The sequence below is a fragment of the Bombina bombina genome, chromosome 8, assembly GCF_027579735.1.
Source record: "Bombina bombina isolate aBomBom1 chromosome 8, aBomBom1.pri, whole genome shotgun sequence".
Classification (NCBI taxonomy): domain Eukaryota; kingdom Metazoa; phylum Chordata; class Amphibia; order Anura; family Bombinatoridae; genus Bombina; species Bombina bombina.
This window is the reverse complement of record NC_069506.1, coordinates 22,758,196-22,779,397: the sequence shown is the minus strand read 5'-3', so window position 1 is coordinate 22,779,397 and position 21,202 is coordinate 22,758,196. Positions and strand designations below refer to the sequence as shown.

The window sequence follows — 21,202 nt, the reverse complement described above, 5'->3', positions numbered from 1 at the left end:
CTGTTTCCTCTTTAATAAAGCTCTGGATGTGATGTGGGACCCGGCATGCTCCAGCACAAAGCATACTGTGCAGGACACAGTAATCATGTCATGACCAGCAGGACACAGTAATCATGTCATGATCAGCAGGACACAGTAATCATCGCAGGACACAGTAATCATGTCATGACCAGCAGGACACAGTAATCATGTCATGACCAGCAGGACACAGTAATCATGTAATGACTAGCAGGACACAGTAATCATGTCATGACCAGCAGGACACAGCAATCATGTAATGATCAGCAGGACACAGTATTCATGTAATGACTAGCAGGACACAGTATTCATGTCATGGTCAGCAGGACACTAGGAGTAGGTCATGAATAGCACATCACAGATCGAAGGTAATGGTCTGCAGGACACTAGGAGCAGGTCATGGTCAGCACTTAACAGAATGAAGGTCATGGTCAGCAGGACACTAGGAGCAGGTCATCATTACCAGGACACTAGGAGCAGGTCATGGTCAGCAGGAAACTATGAGTAGCTGATTGTCAGGATGTCACAGAATGAAGGTCATGGTCAGGAGGACACAGCGGGCAGGTCATAATCAGCAGGACACTAGGAGCTGGTCATGGTCAGCAAGTCACAAAATGAAGGTAATTGTCAGCAGGACACTAGGAGCAGGTAATGGTCAGCATGTCACAGAATGATTATAATGGTCTGCAGGACACTAGGAGCAGGTAATGGTAAGCACTTCACAGAATGAAGGTCATGTTCAGCAGGACACTAGCAACAAGTGATTGTCAGGATATCACAGAATGAAGGTCATAGTCAGCAGGACACAAGGAGCAGATCATCATCAGCAGGACACTAGAAGCAGGTCATGGTCAGCAAGTCACGGAATGAAGGTCATGGTCAGTAAGACACTAGGAGCAGGTCATGGTCAGCATGCCACAGAATGAAGGTCATGGTCAGCAGGACACTAGAAGCAGGCCGTCATCAGCAGGACACAAGGAGCAGGTAATGGTCAGCAGAACACTAGGAGCAGATCGGGGTCAGCATGTCACAGAATAAAGGTCATTGTCAGCAGGACACTTGGAGGAGGTAATGGCCAGCATGTCACAGAATGAAGGTCATGGTCAGCAGGACACTAGGAACAGGTAATGGTGAGCAGGACACTAGAAGCAGGTAATGATCAGCAGGACACTAGAAGCAGGTAATGGTCATCATGTCACAGAATGATGGTCATGGTCAGCAGGACACTTTGAGGAGGTAATGGTCAGCATATCACAAAATAAAGGTCATGGTCAGCAGGACACTAGGAGCAGGTAATGGTCAGCGGGACACTAGGAGCAGGTCATGGTCAGCATGTAACAAAATGAAGGTCATGGTCAGCAGGACACTAGGAGCAGGTAATGGTCAGCATGTCACAGAATGATGGTAATGGTCTGTAGGACACTAGGAACAGGTCATGGTCAGCACTACACAGAATGAAGGTCATGGTCAGCAGGACACTAGTGGAAGGTTATGGTCAGCATGTGACAGAATGAAGGTCATGGTCAGCAGGACACTAGGAGCAGGTGATTTTCAGGATGTCATAGAATGAAGGTCATGGTCAGCAGGACACAAGGAGCAGATCATCATCAGCAGGACACTAGGGGCAGGTCATTGTCAGCAGGACACTAGGAGCAGGTCATCATCATCAGGACACTAGGAGCGGGTAATGGTCATTAGGACACTAGAAGCAGGTCATGGTCAGCAAGTCACAGAATGAAGGTCATGGTCAGCAGGACACTAGGAGCAGGTCATCATCAGCAGGACACTAGGGCCAGGTCATGGTCAGCAAGACACTAGGAGCAAGTCATCATCATCAGGACACTAGGAGCAGGTAATGGTCAGCAGGACACTAAAAGCAGGTAATGGTCAGCAGGACACTAGGAGCAGATCATGGTCAGCATGTCACAGACTGACAGTCATTGCCAGCAGGACACTAGGAGCAGGTAATGGTCAGCATGTCACAGAATGATGGTCATGGTCACCAGGACACTTGGAAGTGGTAATGGTCAGCATGTCACAGAATGAAGGTCATAGTCAGCAGGACACTAGGAGAAGGTAACGGTCAGCATGTCACAGAATGAAGGTCATGGTCAGCAGGACACTAGGAGAAGGTCATGGTCAGCATGTCACAGAATGATGGTCATGTCAGAAAGACACTTGGAGGAGGTAATGGTCAGCATATCACAGAATGAATGGAATGTTCAGCAGGACATTAGGAGCAGGTCATGGTCAGCACATCACAGAATGAAGGTCCCGGACAGCATGTCACTAGGAGCAGTTCATGGTCAGCATGTCACTGAATGAAGGTCATGGTAAGCAGAACACTAGGAGCAGGTCATGGTTGTTGGGAGCTCTTTATGGGCATGGTGTTGGGAGCTCCTTATCTGTTAAATCCTTTGGTAATGAAATATATATATATTTATACCAATGTCTCTAAAACCACAACTTTGGTACAGAAGGAACCCCTCACTTTCAGGGACCAACAGACAACGCATAGCTCAGAGGTCAAGGTTATTGGCACCAAAAGGTTTTATATCCACATTTTGAGTGTTAATTTGAAAATTTAGGGCCATATATTAATCTTTAAAGGGACACTAAACACAATTTTTTTCTTTCATGATTCAGATAGAGCATGCAATTTTAAGCAACTTTCTAATGTACTCCTATTATCATTTTTTCTTCGTTCTCTTGCTATTTTTATTTAAAAAGCAGGAATGTGATGCATAGAAGCCAGCCCATTATAGGTTGAGAACCTGGGTTATGCTTGCTTATTGGTGGGTAAATGCAAGCCTCCAATAAGCAAGCGCTATCCATGGTGCTGAACCTAAAATGGGCTGGCTGCTAAGATTTATATTCCTGCTTTTAGAATAAAGATAGCAAGAGAACGAAGAAAAATTGATAATAGGAGTAAATTAGAAAGTTGCTTAAAATGTCATGCTCTATCGGAATCTTGAAAGAAAAAAATGTGGGTTCAGTGTCCCTTTAAAATATATATTACTTGATGTAAGTAAATGTAATATAGAAATTCCACCTGTGTTCAGCGCTACGGAATTTGGCAGCGCTATACAAATAAATAATAATAATAATGAGCTTTGAATCACCCTTTTTAAACTTATTGAAATTAGCTGCCAAAAAAAGTATTTGTGAATATCCTTATTCTTTTCTTTCCCTTTTCTTTATTTCATTTTTCAATCCTTTAAAGAGCTATTTGCCAAGCAGTTTAGTTTTACAAGTAAATATTTGTAAATGGGCGATTGATTCACAAAAATTCAGAAATGAAGAACTTCTGGGTTTAGAAGATTAAACTCAAAATGAAATCCCATATAAAGTGCATTATATAAATGTACGTTATTTTTTTATTTTATAACAATATATAATATACAAAGATAGCAAGATTTACTCCCCTAGCAAAGGCAGCTGTCAGCCTCAGTCTCTCATCTGACCTGATCCAAAATTCTTCATCATTTATTACTTTGCTCACTTTTCCTGTAATATTCCTTTGATAAATCCAGAGTATGGAGTGCATACTGAATATGTAAGTATAATGCAGTTAGTCTCACCCTGCTAAATGTGATTCATTGGATCATTGCACAAATTATTTTATATGTGGCCTCTTGAACGGCCACATCATGGGTGACCAGATAATCATGTGGAAGGGGTGTATTCTATTAACTGCTCTGAAATGTCAAAACCATGCAAATTTTGTTTTAAAAAAATGGCAGATTTGAGTAGGAATGTGCAGAAATTTGTTATTCAGCATTCATTTCTATAACAAATCCAGAATATGTCTGCAGGCTATGGCTGTGGCTTCGGCTATTTTTGGCACCGGATTTAATATAGAGTAAAGGTGTAACACATACATATCCAGGCAGATGCAGATGCTAACAGTAGCCAAATGCTGCTAACTGCAGACAAATTTGACAATCGCCAAATAACAAATCTAAGCCTATCGCTAGTTTTAAGTGCTTAAACACATATTAGGTTATAGGTCAGGCATAATGACCCTTTAAACTCCCTCTGACCTCGAGAAAGCTATAAAATGTAGATTATCAGTGACAAAGCTACAAACACAACATAAGAATAAATATAACTGAATTGAAATGTGAGTTCTTTAGTAAGTGAGATGAGTGTTCTTAATTGAGGTTACGGTATTAGGGTTATTATTTTTGATAATTTTATTTATAACGTCATATTTGATGTAATCAATAATATTATTGATTATGTAACACAAAATTACATCTCTTGAGAGGAGGGGGAGCAAAATCCCCATATTTTTTATGTGATATAGTATATAAAACACTGAGGGCTAGATTACAAGTGGAGCTCAAGCTTATATTTATATGATACAATCATATTCTTATTGTTTATTTATTTATTAATTAAATATTTTACCAGGAAGGATACATTGAGATTTCTCTTGTTTTCAATTATGTCCTGGGTCCAAAAAACATTGCATTGATACAATAGGGTACTATAAAATACAAAAACAATAATAATACACAATATATGCAAAATTAAACATAGAACAGGTAGGAAATATATAATCAACCATGACAGGGGCATTCTATTTTGAGATATGTAGAGAGGGATCTTGTAAAGGATTTTAGGCTTGGGGAATGTTTGAAAGTGTGCGGGAGGTCATTCCATAATTGTGGTGCTCTGTAGGAAAAGGAGGATCGAGCTGCTTTCTTTTTGTATTGTATCATGATCTATCGTTTAAGAAAATGAGTAACTCACGATAGTTAGGTAAAATGAATAGGATTAAAGACAAGTCCAAAAAGTCTCTAATTAACTTCCAATTCCAAATAAGAGGTTAAGACACGGAGCTCCTTGCAAATGCGTGATGCAATCTCACAGTTTGGCAGCTAACTCCGCCCTCAACATGCAGCATTACATAACAGTTCATTATTTTATTTATTATTTTTAAAGCGTATGATCATATCAATATTTTTTGAGGGGGCACAGCATTCCATTTGGGTGGGCATTGCCCCCCAATGCCCCAACTTGGAGCTGACCCTGTATACATATATATTTATGTGTTAACTATATACACATATAAACACACACACACATATATATACTGTATATGTATATATATATATATATATATATATATATATATATATATTCATATACATAACACAACTTATGTAATATACTTGTTGACTTGTAGAGGATGCAACAAACAATATGTGGGGCGCACTAAGCACACACTACGGGATAAAGCTTTACAACATTTAAGAGACATTAGCAACCCTGAAAGCAACACCCCTATAGCTAAACATTTCAGATATGAACATCAATCCAATGATATGCTATTATAAATACAAGGTATTGATCATATACCTAAACATATAAGGGGTGGAGATAGGGAATGTTAGATCAGAGGGAGGTTCTATGGATCTTCAAATTACAATCCAACCTACAATTAACAAGTGTATATATACAATGTAATCATTAATATGATGTTGGATATTTTTTTTTTGTTTGTTTTGTAAAATGAATCTATGTTTTGAAACTTACATTAAGAATACGTTCACAAGATTTTTGCTAATGTCATTTTTTAATTAGATTTGTACTGTAGCCATAAATCATGATGACATGTTCCTTTAAGAAGTAATTAAATCATGTGCTCAAGTGTAACACATTTGGCTTTAAATAGCAGTCTGGTTGGGGTTGGTGCATATGCCAGTTTACAAGGGGGGAAGGCCTGAAACATGCTTGCCACTCCTTTCCACCAGACTCTGGATTTTATCAACTGATTTTATGGCTTTCCTACAGTTTTTAATACATTGGGAATAACATTTGGATATTTTTTTACCTTTGGATTTTCTTCTTGAGTGAGGTGTGGATTATAACTGTTTCCTATATTCATATACACATATATTTTACATTTGCTGCACAACGCTGCGCCACTTACCCCTTCGCTGTGCTAGGTTCTTTGCTGTGTCTATCGGCATCAAAACGAGGCTCCCATTGGAGCCTGTGGAAGCTTTTTCTCGTGAGTGCAAAACTTCCATGCAATGCAAACATAAGGTCGCTTTCGGATTGCACTCAACTTGTACTATTAGCGCACTTTTGCGTGCCCCGGTATTACTGAGTGGAGCGCAAATATCACGCTCTGAAAGCACAATTTTGCACTCCACGCGTAATCTAGCCCTAAGTATATCTATTGAAAATTGATTTTTCCAAATTAAAAAACCCAACAGATTTTAAACACATTTGTAAAACCATGTTCGCCACCACCAATAGCGTTCTAGGAGTTTTTCCCAATCGGCTAATAAGCATAAATACCTAGATATGCTGCATTCATTTTCTCCTCATTTCAATTAATAAAATCTCTGAACTTAAACTAACTTACAATAAAATAAAATAACTTTAATTTGTTCTGTTTCATGTGATTGATAGTACTCACATTTTATTTGAATGCCTTTGAAATCATAAAGTAAACAGCAATAATGCAATCATGGTAAACCGAAAATAAAATTCTAATGAAACAATGTTTCAAAACATTCTTTAAAGTGATGGTAAAGTCAACAACGTTGCTTAACGACAATCAATCTAATTACAAAAATTACTATGAGTTTCATTCATTAAATTTTTTAAAAACAAATTTAGTTGTTTAATTTTAACAAAACTGCTCCGAGTGCTTTTTTTTTAATCACATGTTTCTCTATGTCCAATCACAATTGTGGCATTTTGGCATGTTTGCTTGGGTGGAAAAATTATGCTTTCGCCATGCGTTAGCAACGTCATGGATCATTCAAGCCAGTGGCGAAACTACAGGGGGTGCAGAGTTCGAAATTGCGACTTGACCGGGGGCCCAGCTTTAAAAAAAAAAAAAAATATTTTTTTTTTACAATAAAAAACATTGGCCTGCACTGATATCATGTGAGTGTGACGTGATGCTTCACTAGTGTCTCTGACTACAGGGGTTAGTGTTTCTGTTTTACCCATTGGTGTTTATGTGTGTGTGTGTGTGTGTGTGTGTGTATGTATGTGACTGTGTGTGTATTTATGCATATGCGTGTGTGTGTGTGTATGTATGTGACTGTGTGTGTATTTATGCATGTATGTGTGTATGTGTGTGTGTGTATTTGTGTGTATGTGTGTGTGTGTGTGTATGTATGTATGTGTGTGTATGTATGTATGTATGTATGTGTGTGTGTGTGTGTGTGTATGTATGTATGTATGTGTGTGTATGTATGTATGTATGTGTGTGTGTGTGTGTGTGTATGTATGTATGTGTGTGTGTGTATTTATGCATGTATGTGTGTGTATGTCTGTATGTATGTATGTGACTGTGTGTGTATTTATGCATGTGTGTGTGTGTATGTATGTGACTGTGTGTGTATTTATGCATGTATGTGTGTGTGTATTTATGTGACTGTGTGTGTATTTATGTATGTATGTGTATGTGTGTATGTATGTATGTATGTATGTGACTGTGTGTGTATTTATGCATGTATGTGTGTGTATATGTGTATGTATGTATGTGACTGTGTGTGTATTTATGCATGTATGTGTGTGTATGTGTGTATGTATGTATGTGACTGTGTGTGTATTTATGCATGTATGTGTGTATGTATGTATGTGACTGTGTGTGTATTTATGCATGTGTATGTGTGTATGTATGTATGTGACTGTGTGTGTATTTATGCATGTATGTGTGCGTGTATGTATGTGACTGTGTGTGTATTTATGCATGTATGTGTGTGTATGTGTGTATGTATGTATGTATGTATGTGACTGTGTGTGTATTTATGCATGTATGTGTGTGTGTATGTATGTATGTGACTGTGTGTGTATTTATGCATGTATGTGTGTGTGTATGTATGTATGTGACTGTGTGTGTATTTATGCATGTATGTGTGTGTATGTGTGTATGTATGTATGTGACTGTGTGTGTATTTATGCATGTATGTGTATATGTGTGTGTATGTATGTATGTGACTGTGTGTGTATTTATGCATGTGTGTGTATGTATGTATGTATGTATGTGATTGTGTGTGTATTTATGCATGTATGTGTGTGTGTGTGTATGTTTGTGGAACCAGCAAATTACAGTCCTGGTTACTAAAGCATGGGGGGGGGGGGCGGGGGTAAACAGTGTCACTATACAGTACTACTATATACAGTACGGGGGGGGGGGGGGCTGGACCATGTCACAGACTACCGTGGTCACTTTATAAAGTACTGGGGCTGGTAGGGTCAGGCCAGCCATCTCACCGGCAGATTACAGACTGTGTCACTGACTCACTATATACAGTACTGGTGGGTTAAACAGTGTCACTATATACAGTAATAGGGGTCAGACTCACAGACTGTGGGCACAGGGTACGTCCTTTTGCAGACTTAATCTGATTCACATTTTTTTTCTGTGTTAAATGTAAAAAAAAAAGAGATATGTATCAAATTCACTTTTTTTGGGGGGTGGGTGGGCCCTTCTTAGATTCTTGAACCTGTGCCCTGTGGTTTCTAGTTACGCCTCTGATTCAAGCAACACTTGCACATACGTATCTCCCATTGCTATTGTATGTAATTGTGTGAGTCAGTTCCACATTAGCAGAGCGTCATGCATACGCAGAGAGCGTGTAGGACTGCTCTCTACTGCACTGTGAAAAACTCAAGGAGGGAACGGGGGCGGAGCTAACATATGTCGTAATTAAAAAGTAAGAATACAATTTTATAAATATATAGGTGTAATTAAAAAAAATTTTTAGCGACATTGCACTGATCATCTATATTAACATAATTTGTGTGCTTAAACCATAAAAATTACCATCACTTTCTATTAATGTAATTATGCAGCAAAATCAAACCAAACAATACATTGAAAAACCTTACTGTTAAAGACACAATTACCCCAGGAAAACAATAAGCTTCCCCTAACCAGGTGAATTGAACAAAGATAAAAGGTTCAGTGTCCTAAAAGCTTCATAGAATATAAATTCAATAAACATTGTGCATTGCTGCTAATTTCCAACAAAAAAGCTAGAAAGATTTATTGTGAAAGCTTTAAAGGTACAGTATATGGAAAAAGATATTTATTTTCCTATGATTCAGGCAGAGCATACAATTAAAGAAACCTTTCCAGTTTACTCCAATTATTACATTTCCTTTGTTTTAATGGAATTTTTTGTTGAAGACTCTAGGTAGGTAGCACACAGCTAACTGTAGCACTACATGGCAGCAAACACTGTTGTTATTGTGTGCTCTTGCAAACTTATAACTGTTATACTTCCCCCTAATACTCATAAGTAATCAGTACTTCCTACTTATGATCATTAGTAATCAGTACATCCTACTTATGCTCATTAGTAATCAGTACTTCCTACTTATGATCTTTAGTAATCAGTACGTCCTATTTATGCTCATTAGTAATCAGTACTTCCTACATATGCTCATTACCAATCAGTACGTCCTACTTATGCTCATTAGTAATCAGTACTTCCTACATATGCTCATTAGCAATCAGTACGTCCTACTTATGCTCATTAGTAATCAGTACTTCCTACTTATGATCATTAGTAATCAGTACGTCCTACTTATGCTCATTAGTAATCAGTACTTCCTACATATGCTCATTAGCAATCAGTACGTCCTACTTATGCTCATTAGTAATCAGTACTTCCTACTTATGATCATTAGTAATCAGTACATCCTATTTATGCTCATTAGTAATCAGTACTTCCTACTTATGATCATTAGTAATCAGTACATCCTATTTATGCTCATTAGTAATCAGTACTTCCTACTTATGATCATTAGTAATCAGTACATCCTACTTATGCTCATTAGTAATCAGTACTTCCTACATATGCTCATTAGCAATCAGTACGTCCTACTTATGCTCATTAGTAATCAGTACTTCCTACATATGCTCATTAGCAATCAGTACGTCCTACTTATGCTCATTAGTAATCAGTACTTCCTACATATGCTCATTAGCAATCAGTACTTCCTACTTATGCTCATTAGCAATCAGTACTTCCTACTTATGTTCATTAGTAATCAGTACGTCCTACTTATGCTCATTAGTAATCAGTACTTCCTACTTATGCTCATTAGTAATCAGTACTTCCTACATATGCTCATTACCAATCAGTACGTCCTACTTATGCTCATTAGTAATCAGTACTTCCTACATATGCTCATTAGCAATCAGTACGTCCTACTTATGCTCATTAGTAATCAGTATATCCTACATATGCTCATTAGCAATCAGTACGTCCTACTTATGCTCATTAGTAATCAGTACTTCCTACATATGCTCATTAGCAATCAGTACGTCCTACTTATGCTCATTAGTAATCAGTACTTCCTACTTATGATCATTAGTAATCAGTACATCCTATTTATGCTCATTAGTAATCAGTACTTCCTACTTATGATCATTAGTAATCAGTACGTCCTATTTATGCTCATTAGTAATCAGTACTTCCTACTTATGATCATTAGTAATCAGTACATCCTACTTATGCTCATTAGTAATCAGTACTTCCTACATATGCTCATTAGCAATCAGTACGTCCTACTTATGCTCATTAGTAATCAGTACTTCCTACATATGCTCATTAGCAATCAGTACGTCCTACTTATGCTCATTAGTAATCAGTACTTCCTACATATGCTCATTAGCAATCAGTACTTCCTACTTATGCTCATTAGCAATCAGTACTTCCTACTTATGTTCATTAGTAATCAGTACGTCCTACTTATGCTCATTAGTAATCAGTACTTCCTACTTATGCTCATTAGTAATCAGTACTTTCTACATATGCTCATTAGTAATCAGTACTTCCTACTTATGCTCATTAGTAATCAGTACTTCCTACTTATGCTTATTAGTAATCAGTACTTCCTACTTATGCTTATTAGTAATCAGTACTTCCTACTTATGCTCATTAGTAATCAGTACTTCCTACATATGCTCATTAGCAATCAGTACGTCCTACTTATGTTCATTAGTAATCAGCACGTCCTACTTATGCTCATTAGTAATCAGTACTTCCTACTTATGCTCATTAGTAATCAGTACTTTCTACTTATGCTCATTAGTAATCAGAACTTTCTACTTATGCTCATTAGTAATCAGTACTTCCTACTTATACTCATTAGTAATCAGTACTTCCTACTTATGCTCATTAGTAATTAGTACTTTCTACATATGCTCATTAGTAATCAGTACTTTCTACTTATGCTCATTAGTAATCAGTACTTCCTACATATGTTCATTAGCAATCAGTACGTCATACTTATGTTCATTAGTAATCAGTACGTCCTACTTATGCTCATTAGTAATCAGTACGTCCTACTTATGTTCATTAGTAATCAGTATGTCCTACTTATGTTCATTAGTAATCAGTACTTCCTACTTATGCTCATTAGCAATCAGTACGTCCTACTTATGTTCATTAGTAATCAGTATGTCCTACTTATGTTCATTAGTAATCAGTACGTCCTACTTATGTTCATTAGTAATCAGTACTTCCTACTTATGCTCATTAGTAATCAGTACTTCCTACCTACTTATGCTCATTAGTAATCAGAACGTTCTACTTATTAGTAATCAGTACTTCCAACTTATGCTCATTAGTAATCAGAACTTCCTACCTACTTATGCTCATTAGTAATCAGAACGTTCTACTTATTAGTAATCAGTACTTCCAACTTATGCTCATTAGTAATCAGAACTTTCTACTTATGCTCATTAGTAATCAGTACGTCCTACTTATGCTCATTAGTAATCAGTACTTCCTACTTATGCTCATTAGTAATCAGTACTTCCTACATATGCTCATTAGTAATCAGTACTTCCTACTTATGCTCATTAGTAATCAGTTATAAATATAAGGTATTGTGCCATAGAACTACCTCACAGTTTTATCCCCTGAATCCTGGTGTTTCTTACACAGGTCTAGATGTCCCGTAATTGGAAGTACACAACTAATACTGGTGCATTTGTTTCACTTTACATTGAAATGGCTATAAGTAAAAAAAAAAATGCTTATTTACATACACAATGGAACAATTTTAGTAGAATGTCCCTTTAGCAAATTGCTGCAATCTTATGCAGAATCAAACATCTTAGACTGGTGTCTTTATTCATTGTTTATTCTTGCTGAGGATAAAGCAGGAAGCCACTGAAGATGCTGGTAGCTGCAGAGGAGTGAGCAATATTCTTGCTTTGTCCCTTTGTCTCAATCCAGACTTCATCTTTCGCTCTGAGATTTAGGACGGTGCCCCCCGAATTCACCTGAGGACGAGCTTGTTGATTACTATCACAGAACCCGAGTATGTTTTCCTTCTTTGTATTTTTTTGGGTGACAAAATAGAGGCAGAGATCACCATTGGAAACCACCTGAAAGTTGAAGTAATAATAACCAGGCTCCTTACAGGTGAATTTGCCTGTGATTACATCATATGAGCTTTCTTGGTTGGTTATAGTTTTGCCAAACACCACCATATCGTCTCGAACTTTAGGTTCTATGGCAGAGAAAGCTGGGCGCTTCTGGTCTGCGATACTGGCCATTTCTCCCTTGGATCCCATTGGTCCTTGATTTCCTGAAGGACCAAGTGGTCCCTGTGGACCTATGTACCCGATTGGACCAGGTTCCCCAGTAGATCCAGGGTCACCTGCATCACCTTTTATAGGAACCTGCCCATGTATACTACCAGGCAACCCTATAAGAACAAATATACATAATTAATACAAAGCAGAGATCCTCGCACACTCAGGAGAACAGTTATGTGTCTGCATTAGAAAATAAACCTGTATGGTAACTTATGTCTTATGATTCACTCGTTTTTATTGTCTTTTACAAACCTACTTCTCTCTTTTTTCAAACCTCACTGACCACATTAAATATTGTAGCTGACACCTCTCCTACATTCTCCATAAAATGAGGTTTACAGGCTCATATTTCTGAAGGTTTTAATAAGATAGTATTATTAACAAATTCCAGATCTTTGACATATTTGGCTACATTATAGTTATGACATATTCCCTAAGGAAGCTCATCTCATATAATGCAGTGTTTGAATGTTATTAAAAGAAGCCAGGGTTCATATTTTCAGTTGTGCCAACATCAACATTCATCTGCAATCTTCCAATAGAGTAACATATCAACATAGTATGATGTTATTAGAACAGATTGACACTTTCACCTAGATTACGAGTCTTGCGTTAGGGTTAAAAAGCAACGTTAAGAGGTCCTAACGCTGCTTTTTTCCTAACGCTGGTATTACGAGTCTTGAAATGACAGGCTCACCGCTCACTTTTTTGGCCAGACTTGTTAATACCGCAAATCCACTTGCGTAAATTGCGTATCCTATATTTTAAATGGGACTTGCATAACGCCGGTATTACGAGTCTGCAAAAAAGTGAGCGATACAGCCCCTCCTGTTAAGACTGGTACCGCATTTAAAAGTCAGTAATTAAGAGTTTTATGGGCTAACGCCGTAACATAAAACTCTCAACTAAAGTGCTCAAAAGTACACTAACACCCATAAACTACCTATTAACCCCTAAACCGAGGCCCCCCCACATCACAAACACTAGAATTTTTTTTAACCCCTAATCTGCCGAACCGGACATCGCCACCACTATAAAATATTTATTAACCCCTAAACCGCCACCCTCCTGCATCGCAAACACTAGTTAAATTTTATTAACCCCTAATCTGCCGTCCCTAACATCGCCGACACCTACCTATATTTATTAACCCCTAATCTGCCGCCCCCAACGTTGCCGCAACTATATTAAATGTATTAAGCCCTAAATCTAAGTCTAACCATAACCCTAACACCCCCTAACTTAAATATAATTTAAATAAATCTAAATAAAATTACTATCATTCACTAAATTATTCCTATTTAAAACTAAATATTTACCTGTAAAATAAACCCTAAGATAGCTGCAATATAACTATATTACTAATAGTTACATTGTATCTATCTTAGGGTTTATTTTTATTTTACAGGCAAGTTTGTATTTATTTTAACTAGGTAGAATAGTTATTAAATAGTGATTAAGTATTTAATAGCTACCTAGTTAAAATAGATTCAAATTTACCTGTAAAACAAATCCTAACCTAAGTTACAATTACACCTAACACTACACTATAATTACATTAATTACCTAAACTAACTACAATTAAATACAATTGAAAAAAATGATCTAAAGTACGAAAAAAACCAAACACTAAATTACAGAAAATAATAAAATAATTACAAGTTTTTAAAACTAATTACACCTAATCTAATCCCCCTAATAAAATAAAAAAGCCCCCCAAAATAATAAAAAGCCCTACCCTATACTAAATTACAAGTAAACCTTAAAAGGGCCTTTTGCTGGGCATTGCCCCAAAGTAATCAGCTCTATAACCTGTAAAAAAATACAATACCCCCCCAACATTAAAACCCACCACCCACACAACCAACCCTACTCTAAAACACACCCAATACCCCCTTAATAAAACCTAACACTAACCCCTTGAAGATCACCCTACCTTGAGAAGTCTTCACCCAGCCGTGCCGAAGTCCTCAACGAAGCCGGGCAAAGTGGTCCTCCAGATGGGCAGAAGTCTTCATCGAAGCTGGCCAGAAGAGGTCCTCCAGATGGGCAGAAGTCTTCATTCAGGCGGCATCTTCTATCTTCCTCCATCCATCCAAGATGGCATCCCTTGAATTCTGAAAATTCTATTGGCTGATTGGATCAGCCAATAGGATTGAAGTTCAATCCTATTGGCTGATTGGATCAGCCAATAGGATTTTTTCTACCAGCCAATCAGAATTCAAGGGGCGCTATCTTGGATGACGTCATTTAAAGGAACAATGATTCTGTTTGAAGACGCCAGAAGAGGATGCTCCGCGTCGGATGTCTTGAAGATAGACCCGCTCCGCGCCGGATGGATGAAGATAGAAGATGCTGCCTGGATGAAGACTTCTGCCCGTCTGGAGGACCTCTTCTCACCGGCTTCGATGAAGACTTCTGCCATCTGGAGGACCACTTCGCCCGGCTTCGTTGAGGACTTCGGCCCAGCTGGGTGAAGACTTCTCAAGGTAGGGTGATTTTCAAGGGGGTTAGTGTTAGGTTTTATTAGGGTTGGTTGTGTGAGTGGTGGGTTTTAATGTTGGGGGGGGTATTGTATTTTTTTTTACAGGTAATAGAGCTGATTACTTTGGGGCAATGCGCCGCAAAAGGCCCTTTTAAGGTGCTATTTGTAATTTAGTATAGGGTAGGGCTTTTTATTATTTTGGGGGGCTTTTTTATTTTATTAGGGGGATTAGATTAGGTGTAATTAGTTTAAAAAACTTGTAATTATTTTATTATTTTCTGTAATTTAGTGAGTTTTTTCGTACTTTTGATTTTTTTTAATTGTATTTAATTGTAGTTAGTTTAGGTAATAAATTTAATTAAAGTGTAGTGTTAGGTGTAATTGTAACTTAGGTTAGGATTTATTTTACAGGTAAATTTGAATTTATTTTAACTAGGTAGCTATTAAATAGTTAATAACTATTTAATAACTATTCTACCTAGTTAAAATAAATACACACTTGCCTGTAAAATAAAAATAAATCCTAAGATAGCTACAATGTAACTATTAGTTATATTGTAGCTATCTTAGGGTTTATTTTATAGTTAAGTATTTAGTTTTAAATAGGAATAATTTAGTTAATGATAGTTATTTTATTTAGATTTATTTAAATTATATTTAAGTTAGGGGGGTATTAGGGTTAGGGTAAGACTTAGGTTTAGGGTTTAATAACTTTAATATAGTTGCGGCGACTTTGGGGGCGGCAGATTAAGGGTTAATAAGTGTAGGTAGGTTGCGGCGACATTGGGGGTGGCAGATTAGGGGTTAATAAATATAATGTAGGGTTCAGCGATGTTGGAGGCATCAGATTAGGGGTTCATAAGTATAATGTAGGTGGCGGCGGTGTCCGGAGTGGCAGATTAGGGGTTAATAATATAATGTAGGTGTCAGCGATGTCGGGGGCAGCAGATTAGGGGTTAATAAGTGTAATATTAGGGGTGTTTAGACTCGGGGTTCATGTTAGGGTGTTAGGTGTAGACATAACTTTTATTTCCCCATAGGAATCAATGGGGCTGCGTTAGGAGCTTTACGCTGATTTTTTGCAGGCGTTAGATTTTTTTTCAGCTGGCTCTCCCTCATTGATTCCTATGGGGAAATCGTGCACGAGCACGTTTTACCTGCTTACCGCTAATGTAAGCAGCGCTGGTATTGAGGTGAGATATGGAGCTAAATTTTGCTCTACGCTCACTTTTTTGCGGCTGACGCCGGGTTTCTAAAAACCCGTAATACCAGCGTTACTGTAGGTGAGCGGTAAGGAAAAACTGCTCGTTAGCAACGCACAGCCTTACCGACAAAACTCGTAATCTAGGCGTTTATTTTGCTAAAACCATTAACATAATCTGCATTGTTTGGCTTCAGTCAAAAATATGTTTTACTATTTGTGTTGCAGCTAGCTCACAGTAGTGCATTGCTGTTTCTAAGCCTACCTAGGTGTGCTTTTAAACAAATATGTGATAATATAAGCAAATTGAATGGTCTGTCTAAATCATGATAGTTTTATTTTAACTTTCAACTCTCTTGAATACTTTACAAACCACAGGGTTTATGTCATATCACCTCTATAAGTTCTCTCCTCTAAACTAGGCATAGTAAAGACAACTGGAACCCAAAACTTTTCTTTTATGATTCAGATAGAGCCCACAATGTTAAGAACTTTCCAAAATACTTCTATCTAAATTGCTTTCTTCTCTCTGAATCCTTTGTTGAACAGCATACCTAAGTAGGCTCAGTAGCAGCAATGCATGACTAGGAGCTAGCTACTTATTGGTGGCTGCACTTAAATGCCCCTTGTGATTGGCTCAAGCAATATGTGTAGCTAATTCCCAGTAGGGCATTGTTGCTCCTTCAGTTTAGGATCTGAAGCAAATTTGATAAACTAAAAGTCAGTTAGAAAGTTGTTTACAAGGTTATATCTGAATCATGAAAGAAATGTGTTTGTTACACTGTAACCTATACCGGCACTTGTTTTCTCGCTTGTACACAAACTTTGGCCATGGGTCAGATATTAGTATCCAGCAGACAGTACTCACCGGCTGGTCCCCGTTCACCTTTTGGTCCAGGTCTTCCCTCACGACCAGGCACCCCAGACTGACCATCTTTTCCATCAGGTGCTTGGCACACGTTTGACTGGGACAGAACTGATCCCAGAACTGCAGCCAACAAAATGGCGGCTAACCATACCGTCTGCGTCATTTTACACCTGAATAAAACAAGACATACACATGGAAGTGCAGATACCTTGTGCTCAGGTCCATTTTATTAACATTTTCCATCTACCACACTAAAGCAACTGTCAACAATCTGAGGATACAGCCAGAAATGTCAGAGGCCTTCATGATGACATAGTTTTAATTAAAGGGACGTTGAATACAATTGTTTTTTTATAATGCATATTAGAGTTCTATTTAACATGATAAAATATGTCTTGTACACAAAAAAGATTAAATTAATGTTGTTTAAAGGGACATGAAACCCATTTTTTCTTCTTTCATGATTCAGATAGAGCTAGTGATTGTAAATAACTTTCAAATTTACCTCAAGTTTTACTCTAATTTGTTTTGTTGTCTTAGTATCCCTTTTTGAAAAGGATACCTAGATAGGCTCTGGAGCTGCTGATTGATGGCTGCACATATATGCCTCATGTTATTGGCTCACCCAATGTGTTAACTAGCTCCTAGTAGTTCATTGCTGCTTTTTAACAAAGGATACTATGAAAAATGTTTAAAATTATATGCTCTATCTGATTCAAGAAAGAGAATTTTGGGTTTCATGTCCCTTAATAGTGACAGTGAAATTATCAGGAAGTGAATGTTTTTGTACAACTGAATGATTTCCGGGGACTGGTTACTTATTGGCTTATAATGACAACACCCACAGCTATATTGGTGGTCAGTTACGCGGCAAAAGGAGGTTTTTGTAGGATGTCAAATGACCAAATAAGTGGCTAGATCATAGTAACAGACAGCGGAAAACTCCCTATCGACACATTAAGCTTTAATAGTCCCCTGGTACACTGGTACCTAAATTGTATAAAGCCATGACTTTAGAGGGTTTTTCTGATAATAGTTTAATTTATCACATGGGTATCAGTATTATGGCTGCCATCCCCTCCTGACTTGTTTTCCTATGCCATGACATCAGTGCCAGAGACTGTGTGATTGACGCGTTTTGCGCAGAACTAATTAGGGAACTCATTCATCTGAGCAGAGCTTGGAAACTTGTACACCACAACCTTACATCTGGTAAAGCATCAACTGATAGAGGGGTAGGGTATAGGATCTGATAGAAACTGCAGAGTTATCTCCAAACATTGTACATCTAGGTCTATTTATTTTCTGTTTTTATCTTTATGAGAACTGTTTTGTAATTGGCTGAGCATTGGTTGTCTGAGGTACTGTCCTAAAAGGGCATAAAGGTGCAGCACAAAAATGCTCTAATGTGTTAAAACATTTTATTATGGTACTGTTGCTTACATATAACTATGTGTTTGACCCCTGTAAAGGAGCTAAACACATAGTAAAAGTCAGATCCAGAACACCAATGCACTACTGGGAACTAGATGAGCACATATGGTGAGCCAAAGACAAGAGACAAATGTATGTAACCACCAATCATCAGCTAACTCCCAGTGGTGTAATTGAGGCTTCTGAGCCTACCTATATATGTTTCTGACAAAGGATACCAAGAGAACAAAGTAAATTAGATAGCAGAAATAATTTAAAACCACCTTAAAATTGCATTGTCTATCCGTATCCTGATTAATTGACTTTCTTGCTCTCCCTTTAAAGGGACATTACACTAAATAAATGCTAGATAGAATGAAATATTCAAAGAAAAGATTATTCTGAAAATAACATGTAGATTTATGTTTTAAAGTTTCATTAGTTTTTAAATGTTGACAAAATAATTGTAAAGTTTTAGTGTCTATAAAACAAGGGGAGCTGCCATGTTGTAACTTAGGTTACCTTCTCTGCTGTGGCCAATTAGGGACAGTTATAAATAGGTCACTAGAGTGTGCAGCCAATGGCTGTGCGTTATATAACAGTGTTCTGCACTTCCATTTCTAACAGGAACTGAGAAGCTAACAATTTCTGAATGGAATTACAGGAAAGGGGGACAAAATAAATAATGAAAGTATATTGCAAAGTTTTTTTTTGTATATGTGATTCATCATTTTATATTTCCATCTCAAAGTGTTTAATATCCCTTTAAAGGTTATATTCACCATTTGTCAGAGACGTGCAATGCATTACATACACAGCTAGTGAGAGATTGTGTAATAGCATGATCCATATTACATGAAAAAGTATAAACTAGTCTAGTTACAATTCCTCTTCACAGTCTTGCAGCCTAATGGGGAGAATTTAAAATATATTCACAAGAAGAAAAAAAGTGCCACAAATATGTTGTATCTTTCTACTGAGATGAAACTTCTTCAGCAGTTGTATTGGGGGTGATAGGATCCCCAATATTTATTGTAGGAAACCAGTTCTATAATGTGTAGCCAGAAACTCACACCGCAGTTACATTTGTGCATATACTTTGTTCTAGCCAGGAGAAAAGAAGATTTAAATCAGAAATTCAGGAAGAAACCATAGAATATCACCAGTACCAACTTCCAACCTTGTAGCATTTTAATCTTTAAGGGGACAATAACCTCAAATTTCTCTAATTGTGCCATTGAACTACACCCAGTGCTGTTCAATGGTGCAATTGGATGCACTGTGATTAGACAGTGAGTCAGAGAAGCGCTTTTAAAAAAAACAAAAACAGCAAAACAGAAGAGTACAATGTGGAAGGTAAGTTGAGTAAAGTTTGGGGGGGGGGGTTTAGCTCTTTAACCTGCTTTATTTCCTACAGACACCACTACGTTAATGCTATATAATTCTGCTCATGTAACATCAATAAGAATGTTGACTGTCCCTTTAATTATGCATAATTAAAAAATACAATAACTTTGTAATGTACTTTCATTATTTCCCCTCCTGATATTCCTGCAATACAACTCTAAATAATTGTAATGTTTACACCCCCCCCCCCCAGAGAAGTTGTGGTTTATTCCATAGAATGCAGATCCCTGAGATCCCTACATGCTGCGTATTGATTGGATGATATGTGCAAAATCAGTGAGCAAAGGAAACTACAGTAATATTAATTTCCTGATTATATAAATGTAAACAGCTTGTTTCATAAAATATATACTTTATGTGTTGAAATGCTGATGTTTCAAATGCATGATAGAAAATATTAGCTTTCAGTTTGGTATTTAGGAGGCTGTTCAGTTAAATCTTCATAAAAATACTGGACACTTAAATGTTCAGTTTTTTTTTAGGTCCATGAGTGTTAAATGGATAAAAAATGTATGAGGGTGAGTCAAGGGGTTCAAATCTCTACTGTTCAACTGGCCAAAAACAGATGCAATTAATAATGTGTATGTTACTGGCAGCCAAGGGTTAAAATTACTGCTTAGTTGTGAAAAATATACATGGTAGGATCAAGAGTGGGTTTTAAGATAGAGGTTTGGTGGAGGGACATTGTGTGACACACAGACTATTGTGTGCAGTCACCTACAGAGTGCTGGCAACCCTAGCTGTAATCTAATGTGACAATTAGTGACAATGACTGCAGACAATCCCTCAAATGAAATGCAAAGACCCTGAAACTAAGATTTCTTCAGAATAACAAAGTGCTACAGAATCAGCAGGAGACACCTAACACCCAGAATATCATTATTGTGCTTCTGTGCACTATAAAACCTACCTCATAAACGCTTTCCAGATACTCATCCACGTTTGTCCTCTAGAAGGGCCCTGAAGACTCTGGTCAGCACAAGGGGAAGCTGGAGACTGAGCTACTCGCTGGAGTGAGATCACACAGATTTTACTTCCTCTTTGTTATGTTTTATAGATCATAAGAGTTTCTGAGCTCAACATACAGTGAAACCTACATCAGGGCATAGGCACTTGTCAGCTTGTTGTGACATTAGTTCTCCTGTTTTGTGGCCCTGGGGCCCATATCAGCTGCACTCTTCCTACCTTCCAGATCGTCAGTGCCATGTCTAG

At 37.5% G+C, this 21,202-nt stretch overlaps 1 protein-coding gene across 1 annotated transcript; it reads right to left on the bottom strand.

Moving 5' to 3' along the window:
* Positions 1–9,008: 9,008 nt before the first annotated feature.
* C1QA (complement C1q A chain) lies at positions 9,009–20,977 on the bottom strand. Its single transcript, XM_053690185.1, has 3 exons — positions 20,901–20,977; positions 17,171–17,340; positions 9,009–12,726 (listed from the first exon to the last, which is right to left on the bottom strand). The coding sequence occupies exons 1-3, from the start codon at positions 20,924–20,926 to the stop codon at positions 12,155–12,157; spliced, it is 768 nt and encodes a 255-aa protein (XP_053546160.1). The 5' UTR covers positions 20,927–20,977; the 3' UTR covers positions 9,009–12,154.
* Between the last annotated feature and the right edge of the window lie 225 nt (positions 20,978–21,202).